Source organism: Cololabis saira, chromosome 23, assembly GCF_033807715.1.
Source record: "Cololabis saira isolate AMF1-May2022 chromosome 23, fColSai1.1, whole genome shotgun sequence".
NCBI lineage: Eukaryota > Metazoa > Chordata > Actinopteri > Beloniformes > Belonidae > Cololabis > Cololabis saira.
Window position 1 is genome coordinate 11636868 of NC_084609.1, and position 20251 is coordinate 11657118.

Here is a 20251-nt window from a genome sequence, read left to right on the forward strand (position 1 = left end):
CAATATTTGCGTAGACTACATCACCAGCCCCAAAGGCCCTCTTCTCTCTTTGGTTCTGCTCTTGGCAACAATGACTCTGCAGCCCTGCACTCATCTGATCCTGCCTTTACACTCCATGCTCTGTTGCATTGTGCTTCAGCACTCAGAGGGTTTCGTGCTGGAAACATAAAACTAGTAGTAATATAGTTCTCACTGGTTTATTCAAAGGACCTTTTAAAGCTTAGTGGTTTAATCAGATAGAGTTCTGTGCCAAACCTTATGTGCTCGGGATCTCTCAGTGGCAAACACGGAGGAAACAACAGCATCAACTTCAATTCTGCAACACCACATCTGAATGCAGTGTTCAACGTTGATTTTTTTTTTCACGTGTGCTCTGTGTGCCGACATCAAATGTTGCAGCATTTTCATTGCTGGCAACAGCAGCATAACTGATACAGATTTAAACCATGCACGTGTGTTTGTGTGTTGGTGATGGTAAACGGCCCCCTAGATGACGTCTGAAGGTGTACACAAAGATTGTTTAGGGCACTTTGACAGGTGTTAGCAGGAGTTATCATGTCATATAATCACGCTTAATTGTTTGTGTCAGAAAATCATAGAAATGTTTCAAACCAAATGAAAATGAAAGATAGGAAACGATTTGCATATTTATCTTTGACAATGTATATCACCAAGAAATGTTTCAAGGAATTTGGAGAATTGTTTTGTGCATAAAAGGACAAGATCTGTTGTTGTTGCTGTTCTGTCTTCTTTAAATGTTCTCTCAACCCCCAACCAGTTGAGGCCAATGGCCGGCCTTCCTGAATCTGGTTCTGCCAGAGGTTTCTTCCTGTTGAAGGGGAGGTTTGTTTTGATACAATCTGTTGGTTTTCATACCATCACTATTGTTATTTTATTGGTTTTGTATTAATAATTTGGAACGAGTTGAATTATAATTGTTAAATTGACTTGAGATGACATTTGCCATGGTTTGATACTATAGAAATTAAGATGAACTGAACTGAAAAGTAGTACTGCAAGACCCGCTGCACCATCTCCACTCTTTAGCAATGTATTTTCAGTGGGTCTTTGTTAACACAGCAGATCTATATGCCCCTTGTGGTCAGAAGTGGTTTCACTACATAGAGTGGCTTTAACTTTGCCTCTGTGTAGCAGAGATCGCTGATTGATCGTATTGATAATATGTCAAAGGGCACTGCAGCCGCTTTGATCTCAAGATTGTTTTACCTGCAAAAAACCCCACATAATTAAAAAGATATCCATCCATTAAAGATAAAGACCTGCTTGTCATGCTTTTTCTTTTCTAGAGTAGCACTCCATGATTTCAAATCCAGAAGCAGGTAACAGCACCGATCTATATAGCCAGCTATCGGGACCATTACTTCCTGATGTGTGTTCATCATTCCTGACGAGCTCATTGCAGAACACCAGGTTCCTGCCTGACAGGCCTTACTGTGGGAACAAAAGCCCTCCGGCGTGTCACAGCAAGACCTTCCAGCAGAAACTCAAGCCAGAAAGCAAACAAGAGACCGGCTTACAATTAGTTCACAGCTGCTGAAAATCCATTGAATTCTTGGAGCAAATCTATTTTTGAGCTGACCTTCACATCAGCTTTACTGCCGTTATGAATTCAACTGTGCGACTTTGGACAGTGTGATGCTATTGCATTGAGACAAAAAAAATATATGCAATGTTTTACATGACAGACACACACACACACACACACACACACACACACACACACACACACACACACACACACACACACACACACACATACACATACACATACACATACACATACACATACACATACACATACACACACACACACACACACACATACACATACACATACACATACACATACACATACACACACACATACACATAGACTATGTGGAAACAATCCCTGCCACATTGTTGCAGGTTACAATGGTAACGCTGGATAATTTCTGTGTTTTCCATGACAATATATCATTCTCAGCAGACGTTTCTCTTGTACCACTCATTGGACAGTTTTATGGATTCCTAATCTAAAAATGATGCTGTTGTTTGTGTATGACACGCTTCAACAGGTCAAATCCAGTGATATGCATCCTCAGACATAGCTGAATCATCGGGGTGTAATAACATTTTGTACTCAGAAGTTTGTTATATTTTAGCACAGTTGGGATTTCTTTCGTCATAAACAGAGTCTGACTTTGGACAAGCTGTCTCACCTCCAAACTTTTTCTTCCAGTTGCAGGGGATCTTGCAGCGCTGGGTCTTGATGGTCTGCTTGCAGTCTATGCCGGAGCGCGTTCCCTCTCTGGTGCCGAGTCCACAGTCGCCCTCGTTGGCTACGCACACGCTCCACTGCCACTCCCCACAGTCTGATTTGCGCTCCTTCTTTCCTGTGAGATCAACAGTTACGAGACGGTGACCCGTTTCACCAAAGGTCCGTCAACAAGTTGTATGTTCATGTGACGGCACCTCTTTGAATTCATGTCACATCTGTATTATGATGTGCCCGAGATGCAGAACAAGGCAAGATGATTTTAGTCATTTTGAGATTTGTTAAAAACTTTTGCTAATCACATTTACAGTATATAAATAGCTGGATTATAACTTATTAATGACATCCATTCACGTCATTGTTACTCTGAGTGCCACTGAGCTTCAATTTAGATTAAACAAACATCAAAAATATTGTCCATCATGATAATGCAGTATCTTTTATTCCTACACCGCAACCACTAAATACGGGGAGAAATATGAACTCTGATGCTTTCCTGTTTGTCATGAATATTAACTACTAAAATAAAATTGTTCTGACTTTAAATCCATTTTTGTAGCTGGACTACTTTTGACCACAAAGTTCTCCCAGGATAAGAGCTCCTTTAGTGAGAGAAAGTAGTATTGCAAGCACATTATTGTCAGTTTTCTCAACACGTCATATCTATATGCTCCCATGTTGTTTAAAATAGGTTGTTTTGTTTTTTTTTACATATAGTGGCTTTAAATGTGTGGTTCATATCAAGTCTCCAAACCTAAATGCAGTCAAGATTAGGTTTGAACATGTGTACCCTTATTAAAACAAGAAAAACTGCAGTTTGCTGAGTGTGTGACTTCATTTACCCCCTGGTGGACTTTTATAATGAATTTAGAGGTTGCATTAATATCAAATGCAAATAGACCTTTTTCCTTCAATTTAAACTAAGTTAAATGTTTACTTTCCCCAGGATTAATCTTATTTCCCCTTTGTGCCAAACATTGCCTTTTGTTTTCAGTAAACTCTCACCAGAGACCAATTACTTTCAGCCTCAAAGGCTTTGTTTAACTGTATGTAATTGAGTTGATATGAGGAGGTGCGGCACAAACTGCAGCTTCAGCGTATACAGGGTATAGGAAGTAAACTCAAAGTTACAAGAATGTACCTTGTTTCTCTGCTTTCCCACCTTCAGCTGCCATCACCGTTAGCATCAGGAGCACCATGACAGCCGCCCGCGCCCACAGCTTCTGTCCGTTCATTCTAAAACCAAAAACATAGCAGGTGTTATCTCACTTTTATTTTCAATGTAAAACACACACACACACCAGTCTGGCAGAACAGGGATGACAGAAAAGCAACAGTTATCCAAAGCCTCTTGAGGCCAGTGAACAGCTTGGGGAATTCCCATCTTTTTCTGGTCTGTTTCCCACTGCTGCATCACAATATCAACAAAAATATGTATTTGCTGTCAGAGTCTTTTGTAGACTGACACAGTTACATGAAGACGTTGCGGTTTTGCCCCTCGTCCTGTTCAAAGGAAAATAATGCACTTTTAAACCTTTACATTCATGAATTTTTAAAAGATTAAACAGTATAAAATGTTTTTAATGAAGTTACTTCACTCCTGTGGAAATTCAGCTGTTTTATGAATTAATTATGAACTCAAATGTATTTGTGCATTTTTAGGCAGAATACAATATTTGCACATTTTAAAGCAGCACTATGTAACTTTTCCACCTTAATATCTTATTTCCAGAGTCATTGTGATGGTACATCAACTTCCAACAGGTTTAATGAACCTCTGTCATGATCTGAGGGGTCTGTATCACCTTCACTGGCACTATGTAACTTTGAGGAGCATGGTAGGAACCCTGCCACACTAAAAAACTACACATTTTTACAGCTTTGACTGCTTTACGGCATACGTCACTTCCCCCTCCTTCCCGATTCGCAGTCGAGACGAAAATGGGCGGGGTGTGGAACGCAGAGCTCAGGAGAAGCTGGTAACCTGTTGCTGTGTTGTGGCTGCAGCAGCTCCACATAACAGACGTGGGGAAAAGATCATTAATGGTTTAACTTTTCACCGCTTTCCTGCTCGGAGGCAGAACCACGGAGGCCAAGTATCTGATATAACAAAGTAAAAGAGTGAAAGAGTTGTCGGCTCAGTTGGATCGCGGCTGTAACGACCAAACATAACGTTCCTCAGTAAACAAACTAACGCGCACACAGACGGGGGTCGGATCAAAACATGTGTTTATTAAACCACAAACAAACACTCACGCAGACCGGGTCGGATCAAAACACGGGTTTTATTCCCCACTTCTCCAGCTAAACGCAGTTGCTGGCCAGCTCTCTGCGCTGCGATTAACCCCAATCTTCAGATAAAACTAGTTTGTTGAGGAAAAAATATTAACTCTTATTTGTAGCTGCAGAGGAAAAAAATAATCTCACGAGGAAAACAAAAATATTGCTCACGCCTCAGAGTCTCTTCAGCATAATATAGCAGTCAAAAAAAGAAAAGAGAAGTGAGTAATACAAAACATGTACTGTATGCTGTACTATTATACTAATTTATTGAAACACATGGCGAGTCAAACATTTACCAAAGCAGCTGCCAAACACTCCTAAACAAGGTAGTAAGATGTGGGTTCTGCAGAACTGCGGCAGTAAATCTCTTATAAAGAATGGAGCTCCGATGAGGAGCTCCATTCTTTAGTAGGGATTTCATATGGATCCAAACCGTTAATAATCATTATTTTCTCCATATACTGCTCCCTGGCTTCCTTGTTCAAGGTATTCCAGTTCCTTTCCAGCAGTTTAACATCTTTTTTTTGCGTACCGTCTGTTAACTTGGTGAAACAGAAAAGTCCGTCCCGTCTTCATTCGCTATCAAAACAAATGCACGCGACGGGACAGGAGTTTTCCGGCAGTACGCGCTGGTGCTCATGGGAAATGTAGTGTTCTTTCTGGTAAAGCACTACCGCTTTTGTCCAAAAGATGCCACCAAACTCAACAAAAGCTGAAAGTTACGTTGTGCTGCTTTAACATTAACACATCTTCGCTGTTGGCTGCAGTACCCCCAACGGCCGTCGTGGCGAAGGGTGGCGCTAGAGAGTCTCATTTCTTAAAAGGAGCCTCATGCTCCTTTAAACGAGGGGACATGTTTGTGCGAAGATTAGTTTCAGTGTCTTACTACAAAGTCAGAAAGAAGAGATGGGTGGAGCAGAGTTCCAGACTCAACCCCTTGACAACTTGGTGCTATGAACAGAGCTGTAAAGACTTGCTTGAAAAGTGTGCTTTTACACAACATGTCATTGGTATTCTACGAAAAACATGTCAGATATTTTAGGACTACGTCAGACAAAACAAACGCTGCCAATTATTCATCCAAAAGACGAATCTGTGAAAAAAATGAAACCCCACATGTTCCTGTTTAGTGAGAGTACAGAATGTACAGCCGTGATTCACGTGACACTTGATGACCATTTCTTCTTGCTGTGAGCAGTCATGCACAGGAAAATGCCCCAGAGGCTAATGTTTTGGGAGGTTTCGGATGCTCCAGAGTCCAAACAGGCTCTCCGACCTGCCCCATATTAGCCAGAGGAGAGACTATACCTATAGTGTGAAAAGAAGCAGCTGCACAACCTCTGCTTTATTGCCACTGCACAAGGACCGGAGCTGTCACGGAAAATGCAGGATACATTCGGGTCTCTTTGTTGCCAATGGCCTTCCCAGCACAGCTGGCACCCCACATTTACGGCACGCGATTTACAGTTTAAGAAAAAGAACTAAGATGTCATGCATCAAATCCCCTGCAGAAAGCTGAAACGGCCACTGAAATTATTGCTGACTTTGGCAGAGCTGCACTTGACCCTCCAACAGACTCACTCTTTTCTTCATCAATACAGAAGTCCGTCTCGATTAGATCGTGTTTTGTGCCATCAACCAGCATTCAGTCTCTAATGTTACCTAAAATTGCGAGTCAGTTCTGAAAGCCTCAAACATATATTCAAACCTTATATTAGATTGTTAATCGTTAATGTCTTCCAGGACTCATTAAAGACTCATAATGAGCCCATCAGTGCTCCTTTTTGCTGCCTGCCAGGAGAAGTCATTTGAATCCTTTACATGATTGATTTTCTATTTTTCTATATGTGGCAGCTCACAGTCAAATCCACTTTTGATTAAATACTTGACTTCATCTCCCAATTTCATTTGAGCGCCGACTCTCAGGGACTCCACCTTGTTCATATTCATACCACAAAAAAAAGAAAAAACAAACCCTTTGTGACAGAAATCATTGGATTGCAACTGTGAGAAGCGTATACAATGAGTTCAGCAATTTCTATCGAGAAAACGGCATAAAAATATCTTGATAAGGATAATTTTCCACGAAAAAATACATTTTTTTCTTTCAAAAAGATAAAGTCTTTCCCTCAGTTCGTCACGTGAATAATGATGGGCTCTTGCTGCTATGCATGCAAAACAGGGTAAAAGAGTGATGACTTTGACTTTGAATAAGTACTTTTCACAGTAGATTAAAAAAAAATAAGTCTTGGAATTAAGTTGCTTTAACTATTTCCTCTGTAGATGGAAAATCCTGTGAGACGACGTGTTTCTGCACCCCTTGAGGTCAATAAATTAAGTGAAAGTCGGCACGTCGCTCTCCATTTTTGGAGCTTGACATCACCTTTAAAGGATGACTGGATGAGCACTTGACACCCGTTCAGCAGGCATGTGTGCAGCTTGTGTAACACTTGGATTAGGAGTGCTGACGAGTGCCAACCTAAAGGGCAGCCACGTGACTTTCCATAAACTTCGTCGCACTCAGAAACATCTCGAGCTCTGCATAGGAAGACAATTTCGTTCCGTAGCCAACGAAACACGTTAGCGGGATACTGATGCATAATCAAGTAACGCATGTATGTTTTATTGATCTGCATGGGCCGAAAAGTAACAAAACCAGAGCCGATAATCATTATTCATCTTGCCCTCGGACTCTAAGCAACCGAGAAAAATGCTGCACCTCAAAGTTTATTGAAGTAAAGTCCTTCAGCCTGAAGGTTGTTGTAAAACTGAAAGCTAAAAAAAATCCTGCAGAGCTTTTCTAACAGTTTGAGAGAGGCGCTCGTCGTGGTCAGAGATAAGAAGGTGTGTCTGGTTTATTAGAAAACAAAGCTCAGAACACAGATAACAGAGCTCCCTTTATCGTTGCGGACCGATCAATCGACTGCAGGGCACGTTATTTCAACCAAAGAGTCAGAAAAGAAAATATATAGAGAATTTCTGCTGTTAATGTGTAAGACAAGAAAATAGAGCTTGGGGGAAAGATAAAGTAGACTAGCACATTGAGGTTATGTGCACGTCCTTTTAGAGTCCTGCTTTTAACTTGGGTTCTGACTTTTTAAAACTTTGAGTAAAGTAACTTTTAGGAGACGGCTGAATGGCAGAGAGTTCGTGTCATTGGATGCGCTGACCCTCACCGTTTTTGTTAACTCTCCATTTACTGTGGTTAAGTGAAATTACCTGGAGCCGCTTCGGCCGGCAATCGATGCTCTGACATCCAAAGTGGAGTTATTCTGCACCTTAAATACGTAAACATGGTTACGGTGAAGCTGTTGGAGGACACGGGCACAAAAGACGGAGGACAGGTAGATAAGTTTAAAAACAAAAAACCTTTTTTAAGAAAAACAAACACAATTCTAATGACACAAGAAGATAAGAAATAAACTAAATATATAATGTTTTCTGCGTACAACGAATACAAAAATTACATTTTTATGGGAAAGGAACTGAAAGAGTATCAAGCACAAACTTTTTGGTGTGTTTATAGATAATAAACTGAGTTGGAAATCAGATTGTGACTGTATTAAACATAAGGTGTTCATTGAATTACTAAAAAGACCCAGTAGAATAAATAATAAGGTCTGATATGGTGAATCGACTCCAGGCTCCTCCCGCACTCCAGAAACATGCATGTTCGGTTGAGTGGTGATTCTGAATCGCCCGCAGGAGTGAGCGTGTGTGTCGTTGTTAATCTAAATATGGCCCTGCGATGGACTGGGGGCCCGTCCAGGGTGTACGCCTGCCTGTCGCCTGTAGCGGGCCGGGATAGGCTCCAGCAGAGCCTCGTGGGCCTGGAGAGAATGGAAAATGGATGGATGGGATGTTGATGATGTTCAGGGTAAATGAATAAGAGCCTTCCAGTTTGTAACCAGGATTTCTGTGAACTAAGTCCAGCCATTTCTAATTTGAGAGGTTAATTTATTTGTGAATGAATATTAAAACAAGAACTGAAGTGAAAGCAAGGTTTATTTCAGATCTGAGTGTTAAATTACGGACTGATCTAAAGGACTGTCTCAGAAAATTAGAATATTGTGATAAAGTCCTTTATTTTCTGTAATGCAAAAATGTCATACATTCTGGATTTATTACAAATCAACTGAAAAATTGCAAGCCTTTTATTATTTTAATATTGCGGATCATGGCTTCCATCTTAAGAAAATTCAAATATCCTATCTAAAAAAAATAGAATATTCTGGGAATCTTAATCTTAAAATGTAAGCCATAATCAGCAATATTAAAATAATAAAAGGCTTGCAATATTTCAGTTGATTTGTAATGAATCCAGAATGTATGACATTTTTTTTTTTTTTTTTAAATTGCATTACAGAAAATAAATAACTTTATCACAATATTCTAATTTTCTGAGACAGTCCTGTACTGTATATGATCGCTTTACCTCTTAAAGAAGTACACGCTTTTTTGGTTTGAATAAGAATAAAAGTGTAAAATTATAAATGACTATCGTGTAAATTGTATGTAAATATGTAGAGAAGTGCATTTATTTGTGTATTTGTGCATTTGTGTGAGTACACAAAAATAAGCATTTGTTTCAGCTTTCCTTCCTTTTTTGGGCATCTTGGCCATTTATTACATGATTATTTTACAGATTATATTTTCAGTTGACCAAAATAAACAGGTATGCATCTTTCTGATCAGCAAATCCAAAAACCCGCCATGACACGAACATCTGCACACATTCGAATAAGAAGTCTAAAGAGGTTGTGATTGGAAATGATGAGTGAGATTTTAGAAGTAACAAAACCAAAGTAGCAGTGGGTCTCTCTCTCAGAATGTGCGTTTCTGCTTGCAGGTGTCCCATCTCAACCCTACAGCTAATCTCAACACCATAAGAAGCAAAGCTCACAGGGAAAAAGGGTTAAAGCAGTAAGCATTTACTGGTCTGTGTGGGGGATTTATCCCCATCAAGCCTACCCGTTTTCCCAATTGATTCAAACACGGCTGTGGGTTCCTGCGGTCGTGGGGAGTGAAGGGACGAGAGCCGGTTCTGATCAATCAATAGATCTGCACTGACTTTGTGGGTTCAAGCGAAACTGCATGATAAAACCAATCGCCCCAGCCTGGGGAGCCCTGACGAGCACGCTAATGTAGCATGTAATCAGATGTTTTGCTTTGCAACAGCAAACAAAGTGAACATTTCGAACAGAGTACATTATGCTTTTCTTCATTTCCTGTCATATAAAACGGTTGAGTATTAGAAAAGGCCACAGCTTCAAAATTCATAGAACATGAGACGTTGACCACTCAGAGGAAAGTGACCTGTCAGGGAGGATGAGCTTAAAAAAACAGCTCACTAAAAAGGGACTGCATAAAAAGGGCCACTTAACTGGGAGTTTATTGTAGTGTGAATAATGTGAAGCTACTCTAAGGAGTCTCAGGGTAAAAATATAGCTCTAGAAATGGGAAATAATGTCCCTTTTGATGAATCAATTATATGGCCGCAAGCAGGGAGAACTGCTTGGGCTGTTGACTGAATGGACTGAGCGGTAAAGATACCAGGTGACATCCCGCTGAGAGGGATGGATGTGGGGTTATTTAATCCAATCCACCAACCTCACATGAGTCCCCCTTAACAGGAGAACCTTCAATAAATCTACATGTGGGGAAACAATTAAGAATGAACTACTTGTAACGTGTTAACGATGAACACTAATATTTTCATAAGATTCATGTATCCATTTAAAATCTCTGAGATGCTTATGAACAAGCCATGTTGCATTTTTTTTTCCTCTCTTGAGGAGGATTTATGAGCGAAAATCAGGAAGGAGCTTAAGGACAGCAGTGGTGCAAGATAATTTCTGGGGTGAACACACACATGCAACCTAGATGCATCAGCATCTTTCAATCTTCTTGACATTCATCTTACAGTGAAATCAGTCGACGGCTTAGTCCCTCAAAGCCGAGGGGTTGCCACAGCAGATCAGGACGGTCTGCACAAAGATCTGGCACAGGTTGGACTCCGGATGCCTTTCCTGGTACAAAACGCTGCTGCTCGTCTGATCACTGCCTCAAGAAAATTTGAACATATCACTCCAATCCTGTCATCCCTTCACTGGCTTCCTGTTCAATATCGTATTGATTTTAAAATGATATTGCTGACTTTTAAGGCCCTAAATAACCAAGCCCCTAGTTATTTTAAAGAACTTTTAACCCCCTACCTACCAGGGCCTCCCTCAGATCAGCAAGTAGTGGCCTTCTGATCATTCCCATGGCCCGGCTTGTGACCAAAAGCCCCCAAACTTTGGAACTATTTACCTGCTTAGATCAGTCAGGTTAAAGGAGCTTGAGGCCGGATTGTGGCAGGATTTATGAAAAAAATCCGTATACATTTTAAGTTTTCTAGTAATAATGTCAGATGAAGCGTTCCAAACCCAAAAGAATGAGCCCTCTAGTGTATCTCTCCTTTGCCTTGAACAGGCTGTGTGCTGCAAAATGTGCTGCAATTCGGTCCCGAATTTCCCGCGCTGGGCTGTGGATGTGACGTCACATGACGCTGCATGTGCGTTCTCCCCGTTCTCCCGTGCCGGCTTCACTGTTGGCTGCAGTACCCCCAATGGCCGTCGTGGTGAAGGGTGGCGCTAGAGAGTCTCATTTCTTAAAAGGAGCCTCAAGCTCCTTTAAATCTTTACTAAAAAAATTCCTTTTTAGAAAAGATTTTATTGTGGTGCGACTATTGCTATTAATTTTAGACTTTGTTATTGCCGTCTTGTGTTCTTATCCACTATGCACTGTATTTGTATCTTGATGTATTTTATTGTTCTTGGGAAGCACCTGTAACTTTGTTAGGAAAGGTGCTATGTAAAGAAAGTTTATTATATTATTTCCTGATGCATCCTCACAAGCATGGAGAGAGGTGACTCGTAACCCGGACCCTCGAAGCGAAAGCCCAACGCTCTACCGGCTGAGCCACTCAGGCCTGCTCATCTTGCAGTCAAATTCCACTCCACAAGTAAACACACTCTCTCCATGTGGTCCATTTACGGTCAGTCAGTAAACCACACATGCACTAACAGTCCCTAATACTCCCAAAAGAAGAAAGACGAGCCGGCTGTCGCCTGGCATCTGGCTGCTTGTGACTTTCTGCAGAATGGCTGTCAGGATGTCAGAACATTAGCGCAAGAAAAAATGAAAAAAAAAGAGTGAGACTGATTAATGAGTCCCCACAGCTGCATCAATCACACCCACCTGGCACTGTTCCCTGAAACTTTGGCCCCCTTCTCCACTGCGCCGCCGCATCGAACATCCACACTTTGATTTAAATAAATCTCTCTTCGACCCATTTTGAGACACTGGTTTTTAGTGTAAACACAGGAGAACATGTTGGTCAAATCACTGGTTTTCCAGCAGGTTGAACACGTTATCACCAGCTGTGCTTCAGCTGCTCGTCCAGAATCACTGATCTTCGGCTAAATCTGCACGTACAACACATGAAAACACCCAGTGATCCTCTCGTAATCAAAGTCTCTGTCCAAGAGATATTGGCACAAAAACAAAAAAACAACAGTCCTGGGCTGCGGAAGGTTACGGATGGCATTTTCCAATAAATCTTTTATTGCACTCTGAGCTTTTCTCCACTCCTTCCACCGTCTAATCTTTGTAAATCCACACAATCGACTTTTAGAGACACATTCCACTTCAAAGTGAGGAATAATAGTTTCATGTCACAAAGGTAAAATCGAGTAAATCAAAGATTTTAAATAAGAAACTAACTTCTTCTTAACCCATATTTATCACATATCTGAAGGGAAACAAATGTACAAAGTCTGCAACCAGTCCTTGCGAAATGTACAGTTTTTAAAGCTTAAATTATTCACTTGTTTAGTCCAATCCGATAGACCAGGAGCACAAATGCAACTTCTGCTCTTTTCTGTAGTTAATCGACAGATTCTTTGAAGAGGATAAAACTGCAAGCCTGCCTTGTACATCAAATGATAGTCCTCTGGCTCCATTTCAAAGATTGGGGTCACAAGATCGCAAAAGCAACGTTCAATGTCAAATACGAATTGACTAAATGAACCAGAATTGGACCTAATCTTGTTCACAGTTAATGTTCTGGCCCTGAACACCCTCTCGTGTCATATCTTTCACCTGTCTTAGTGCTGCATGGCCTAGGAATTAAGTAGGAGTTATAGGAGACATGCCGTGTCCTTCCTATCTCTTTGCAACTATGGTCTTAGAAGTTAGTTTTTAGTGGGTGGAGTCAGTCTCTCAACTCCACCTTCATCCACTTTCAAAGGTGATTATTAAAGGAGCTGTATGTAAGAGCAATAATAAAACGAATCATAAAATGACCCCGATATGTCAACAGACATTTAAAAATCATGTTCATTTCAAATACTTATGTCACTGACAACAGCACTCAAGCCAGGATATTCCAGTTTAAAAAGAGGAGTTGCAGCCCTCAACTGATGTTTATGTTGTCATTTTTTGTTTTGGCCTGAAGCTCCACCCTCCACCTATCTCCCAATCACCAAGTCAGTATTGTTTCTGAAGCTCCACCCTCCACCTATCTCCCAATCACCAAGTCAGTATTGTTTCTGAAGCTCCACCCTCCACCTATCTCCCAATAACCAAGTCAGTATTGTTTCTGAAGCTCCACCCTCCACCTATCTCCCAATCACCAAGTCAGTATTGTTTCTGAAGCTCCACCCTCCACCTATCTCCCAATCACCAAGTCAGTATTGTTTCTGAAGCTCCACCCTCCACCTATCTCCCAATCACCAAGTCAGTATTGTTTCTGAAGCTCCACCCTCCACCTATCTCCCAATCACCAAGTCAGTATTGTTTCGGCATCCGGGTTGCCAGCTCAGCTCTAATTATTGCAGCCATGGCAGCCTACGTTCCTGCTGCATTCTGCAGCCTACCTGGCAACCTCTGGTCGGGGGGAGGAGGGGGAGGGTACACGCCGCTCAACAATATTTGGAAAGTGACTGCAGTACCAGTTTTGGCCATTTCTTACAGACGGCTCCTTTAACAGTTTTACGTCACAAGCCTCTTTTTTAACTGCCCACCTCTCCTTTTTGCGTGAAAACAAATACTGTAAAACCACTGCAAACACTAGCAGATTTCTTTCCTTAGAAGCTGTCGCATCATAGTTGGCTCATCAAAATGAGAGAAAATTAAATCCTTCTTTGTGCCTTTGTCGACTTCCTTGGACAGTTAAATATGAGATCTGTGGCTTCAGGACGCCCACAGGGAGGACGTAAACAGGAAAGTGCTTTCTTTAAAAGGCGAGCGTGTGAAATACATCACTCAGACATTCCATAGAGTGATAATGGATGTCAGGATATGACACATTTAACCACATCCCGACATCCCTCTTTCCCAATAAATGAACATTTCTCTATATAATCCTGGTGATTGTGGTTCAGCAACATTACATTAGCTAAAACCTCAAAGTTGCATTGAACAAATTCGATGGTTTATTTTCACCCAAAAACGGGGGCATTATACGAAGGCAAAAGTACCATAATGTGTTGTTCTCACCTCGTGGTGTAAAAGTTTGGCACTTTCCACTTCTGAGGAAAGAAAATTCAGCAAATTGTGACCCTCGGTGGAGATGATGAGGTTGCTGCATAATTCACCTGTGATCTGGGTCTGTGATGTCACAGCTCTTTCAGAACAAAGTGAAAATTGATTAACAAAAATGTTACAATGGGCAGAATTATGGTCAGCTTCAAGGCTTCCCTAATTCCATTGAGTGATCGGATCATGGTTTATGGATATCTGCAACCTGTTAAAGCTTCAACTCCGTAGACAAATTTCTCCAAATGAGGAAAGACCGGCTGACATAGTAGCAGTGATACGCCATACATATGTATGCATTAAAATGCCTTCAGTGAGCCAATTTCACTTCTTTGTTTGCAAGCAGAATCACTCTGTCAATGTCCAAATAAACTCAGGTTGTAAATAGGACCTGATTAATGTTGTTGCACATTGGCCGTAGGGAGCCAACTATTCATTTGTCTCGCAGAGCTGTGGGATTTGGAGAAATCTGGAGCAAGGTGCCCATTGAGATTGCCGGCTTATCAGTAGGCAGCTTGGGTAAATGTTGGTACGCAGAGCATAAAGATGACTATTCCCTGATCTATTTTCTTTTTTCTAGATAAAAGGTTATGCATTAGCATTTTGGCATGAATGTTGAAATAAACTTGTTAAATGGAACCTGTGGTGTGCATAGTTCAGCCTTGTTATGTATAGTGTATAGTGAAGAACAGTGCTGCTGGCAAGCTGCTCTATGGCCCTCAAATAAGGGTTGTTTCCTCCCATATTGAAATCCAAATAACCACTTACAGTGTCTAGACCCCAAGAATGACATGTTCTTCCAGACAGCTTCGAACAAGCCTTGCATACAACTAAAAGATGACTCCATTTGCTAATCAAAAGAATAATCTGTAACCGCAACAAGGCTGCACTTTGACAGGTAATTGAACTGTGGTACACTGACTTGACTGCTTTATGATGCAAGATCACATTCAGCTGGCCATAGCCACTGGTTGAAGGGCTGTGAGGCAAAACTTTATATTTCAAAAGGTTTATTTCAAAGATTTCAAAGGTCAAGAGCGGTTTTTAGACATGAGATGCATAGCAGTAATGGTTTCATCAAGCTGTTCAAGTGAGGGGAGTCCTTCACCTTCATATCAATGTTCTCATATGTACCTTTGAAATGGGAGGAATATCATATGAGATTAGATAGTAAATCAACAAAAATGAAGAGCTCATATAAACAAAGAGCTCATAAATCCCAATTTTCTCTCAGCATATCCAATAATTCTGACTTTTCATGTTAACATAGCAGGCAGGCGGTGGGTAGAAGCAGCTGAATTTGTGGCATTTCTACATGTTCAAAATACAGATTTTTGTCTTTTTGGTAAATCTTTAAATACAAAACAGATACAGAATAAATATCAGCTGAAGAAAAAGGGATTTTTACTTCTCCTTTAGATGCCTTTTTCCCCCACCACCATCCCTGTACGACAGGCTTTACCGGCACACAAAACTCCTTGTGGAGTTTCAGTTTTGTCTTAGAGCACAATATTTTTCCATAAGATTTCATATCAAGTTGGTACAGTATGCACAGTAGATGTGAGAAGCTGAGACTGTCAACTAATAATCAAACCGATAGCAGGGGCTGTAGGTGCAGATCAAATGCTTTAAAACTGTTTTTCCCATTTTCATTTTTGTAAGACATTGGGGGGGGGGGGTTGGATAGTGTTTTTTATTAATGTATGTATATCAGGAATGTCTTAACATGACTGCAACAGTTCAGACTTGTGCAGTGTAGCATTAAAACAGTGAAGGGTCATTCAGACATGAGACGTTGTTGTTGATGTTGTTGATGTTAGGGTTAGGGTTAGGCTGATGGAAAGAAGAGATTGTCTGAAAGAAGTGAGGGGAGCATCTTCAAGAGACACCTCTTGGAGCATAAGTTCTTGAACTACATCCATCTCACTCAAAAGCCTTTTTTTTCATCCTTATAACATTTCCAGCACATTTTTTTAATGAAAAATAGATAATCTCTCCACATGTTATGATTTAACTTTGCAGTATCTCAACTTGGCTGCCCATATCCATTCACTCTGCAAAAATATTCTCAGATAAATTGGGTCGGATTCCCATCCTGCTCACAGCCATTTCCAGGTTGGGACGAGCCTACGAATGACTCACGCAAAAGGTACTTTTCAAAACAATCAAAATGTAAACACCTCGGATCAACGCGTTCTTACTGCTAAGCCAACAACAGTCGACTGTCCCATAGGAATCAATGTTGAATCCAACCAGATTCTTTCTTTGTATTGAAGAGGAGAAGACTTGGGATGGTTGGCCAGGGAAACAGTATCCCAGCTGGTTCAACCCCCTCAGAAAGACGTTGGCTAGTTTCATTAATGCATGTTTTCAATTTCCAAGTGTTCACATGCTTCTTTTGAAATATTGTTTTTCCTTTAAGAACTGCCTTAAAAAATTCAGGTATTACTCTGCAACATTTTGAGTTGCATTGCCAATGGTCCAAATGTAATTTCAGAGGGATCCTTAACTAATGACTGCAGGTCCTGTTAAGTGTGTCAGAGGTGAGATGGGGGATAGATGTAGACCCCAGAGACATTAGAGATGTGTTCAAGACCAACCTTGGAACAACTGTTTTTCACTTCTTTTCATTAATTTGCACTCATAGCCATTGAAAGTACAGGTAGAAAGCTTGTCTAGCATTTTTAATGTGTTGTTGCCATGGTGATATCTTATGAGAGTCAGGTCCTCAGTCATACTTCAGTAAAGAATTAAGGTGATAGAGCCCTACTTGAAAACTGTTGCAAAGAGCGCCTGTCTGTGAGAAAAAAAGCTTAAAGTGAGAATGAGTTGATTTCAGATAATGAAGTAAAAAAGCTGTTACATAACAGTCGTCCATAGTGTTGCAAGTTGTAGAGTTAATACCAAGAAATTTCATTAGCTGTAGCGTTCATCATTTTGAATAAAGATGTCTTTCCTGGAATAACGATTAGCATTCCTGCTAAGTCACTTCTGATGCACTGAAAAACAAATAACCGAAAAGGCCACAATACTGGCTGACGTCTTTGTGCGGTTCATTCTTTGTTTATCTCCAGTCACAGTGCAGACAACGCTAAGTCCTTGAGAAAAGTCAGAGAGAAAAATCCCCTTCTGACTGGCTTTCCCATCTCAGCAGTCGTGATTCAGAGGGAAGGAAGCGAATGCCTCACAGAGACACGGGGCATACTGAAAGGATTTATTCAGGAGTTTCTCTGCTTGTGTGTTCTCTGAGCTGGGTCTGTGAGATATGCTAGCTCAGATGAAATGAGAAGTGTGTTGACAGGAGGAGAAAGGAAGGCTTTTGACAAACAAAACAGGGAAGCATGTGAAGTCAGGGACATACCTTAAAAAATAAATAAAAAAGCACAATGATGCACGGTGCTGCTGGCAGGATATGGACACGATTATGGATAATCAGATGGGTGAAAGCTAAGAATAATGTGCTGCAACACCTCCACTTTTCATAATGGCCAGCACTGGAAAAAATCTTTTTCTCATGGGGTTTGCGGTTCTTCTCTATTGATGCACAACCCCATTTCTCATGTGTTTAGGTGCAGATGATTAGAGGGAAATGCCACACATTTCTGACTTGTGTTTTGTAAAGGTCAGACAGTAGGGGAGCGAGTGTGTGGAGAGGTGCCCTGCTATCTCTCAGTACAGCCCTCAAGGAGCACCCTTGGGAGCACCGGCTCTGGACTGGAAACACACGTGCAACTCTGTGTGTGCGTGTTCTCGTTTTTACACGTTTATTCTGACCTCATTTTATATATTCGTTAACCTTATTGAGACAGTTTGCATCCGTGGGAACCATGAAAAAGTCTCTTTTCATGAGTCCTGCTTAAGGATTCAAGATAAGATGTGAACTGAGATTTAATGACAGTTAGGGCTAAGAATAAAGAGGGAATGGCTAAGGTTTTTCACTAGCGTTTTGGTTAAGTAGCCGTTAATAAATGGAAGTCAATGCAATATTGGACAAAAGTGAGTGTATACATGTGTTTGGTCGATCTTCAGGATATATTTATTAGGGCTCGAGCACTTACAGTGCGAAGGCCCTATTGTATATGTAGGATTTTTTTCTTTCTTTCTTCTTTCTTTTTTATTTTCCGACGAAAGGAGGGCCTTTTTGCCCCCCTAAATGTGCCCCAAATGTCACCAAATTTTGCACGTAAGCCAGGCTTGGTGAAAAATTTTATATTTAATGGTTTACATTAATGGGTGTGGCAAAATGGCTCAACAGCGCCCCCTACAATACTTTGTGCCTCAAGCCCCACAATACGATTTGACGTACATGCACGAAAATCGGTACACACCTGTATCATGTCGCAACTTAAAGAAAAGCCATTTTGACTTAATCGTGTAACTTTGGCGCAATTTATACCATTCATTCTGCAGTTAATGCGGCCAGAGCCGCAACGTGCACCCAGATGTGTTATACATCAAAATGTGCGTCTCCATCCTGCAACGACGCGCATTACTTTTCTCTTTCAAAAGCGTTACCTTGCGACGATAGAGGCCAAAAAGCGCGCCGACCCTTCATCTGATTGGTCCATATTTGCTAGTTCCCCAAAAGTCACCAAATTTTTCACGCAAGCCAGGCCTGGCGATAAATTTGATATTTCATGGTTTGCAACAATGGGCATGGCCTAATGGCTCAACAGCGCCCCCTAGAAAACTTTGCCTCAAGCCCCACAATACGGTTTGACGTACATGCACGAAAATCAGTACACACCTGTATCATGTCGCAACTTAAAGAAAAGTCTCTTGGCGCCACGGCCGAAACCGAACAGGAAGTCGGTCACAAGCTTTAATTGTCCTTGTTTCCAAATAAGGATATTTGTGCAGACCTTTTTGAGTATACTGTACACATATGTTTGTGAGAGAGAGAGAGACAGACAGAGAGAGAAATGTTGGGAAAACAGCTAAGGTTACAAATTGGGGGAGGACGACAGGCTTTTTTAATGCTACAAACATAATAATAAGAATGAAACACGGTCTGTGAGAGCATTGGAGCTGAAACCGCTGAAATTGAAGACTTGACTTCATGCTTGGACACCTCCATTTCACTAACATTATAAAACGGCTCCAAACAAACACTCTCATTTGCTTATCCTCCCACTGATCTCTTTGCTTTTTTTTCTAATATCATTAGCACAATGAGAACATCACAAGCCTGATAATATAACTGGTATTAGGAAGAATGATTCTAGTACATAACGGATGAGTGCATCCAATTTTCTTTGTAATTTTAGCTTTAACTAATATTGCAACAATGTAATATTTTTAGAGAATGCACAAAGGGAGCCATGAGGCAGAAGTAAACTAAAGTCTCTCCTCACTGGGCGTTAGTAAGCTAACAAAACACCCTATTAATACTGAGTTAGAGGGTCAAAATGAAAAGAAATAGATATTTTTTATAATATTAAGGTAAGGTAATATTTAAGATGCGGTGAACGGTAGCATGAGCATAAGTAACGATCACTCTTGTGAGCAACTTGACTCTTTTCAGGACGTCACTGTTGTATGTTACGCCATGTTCACACCGCCAGCCCAAGTCCATCCAACCAGAGCTTGATCTGTATCAATAAAGAACCCTTTACATCACATCTGACCTGTTGGGCCTTGCTGACTTTCTCTAATCTTCGTGGTTGCCACGGTAACCTACATGCATTGTACAGATATCATTGGTGAGCGGTTCTGTTAGAGACAGATTAAGACAGGTCAGTGCGTCTCTGATTTGGATCATGTTTGAGACCACCTGTTTGAATCGAATCTAGAAAAACTGCGTTCTTCATAGGCCCGTGTGGTACTTTTGTTCTAGAAATCAGATTTGGGCTGGCATTGTGAACATAGCTTTAGTTAAAAGTGACATTGTGCAGATTCCAAAGGCCTGTGTGCCTGTTGTGTGTTTTCCTGTGTTTCTCTCAGTTCAGACTTGTAGTGGATGCCACCCCTCAACACCCCCCCAGCCCCTTTACATTTATTTTATTAAAAAAAAACACAAAAGAAAAGATTAGAATGCATATATACTGTATGCTTTAAGTTTTACCAAACTTGGTATAAACCATTAATATATATGCAGACAAGGGAAAA

General features: G+C 40.9%; 1 protein-coding gene across 2 annotated transcripts in view; it reads right to left on the bottom strand.

Moving 5' to 3' along the window:
- The window catches only part of ptn (pleiotrophin), a 77121-nt gene that overhangs the window by 23549 nt on the left and 33321 nt on the right, over positions 1-20251 (bottom strand). Inside the window, exons 2-3 of one of the 2 annotated variants that reach the window (XM_061715155.1) lie at positions 3441-3514; positions 2223-2396 (exon numbers count right to left, since the gene is read on the bottom strand). In XM_061715155.1, coding sequence (XP_061571139.1) covers positions 2223-2396; positions 3441-3513 — 247 coding nt within the window. In that variant the 5' untranslated portion in view covers position 3514. Of the gene's footprint in view, positions 1-2222; positions 2397-3419; positions 3515-20251 lie in introns of both variants that reach the window. The other variant, XM_061715154.1, reaches the window with a different exon arrangement.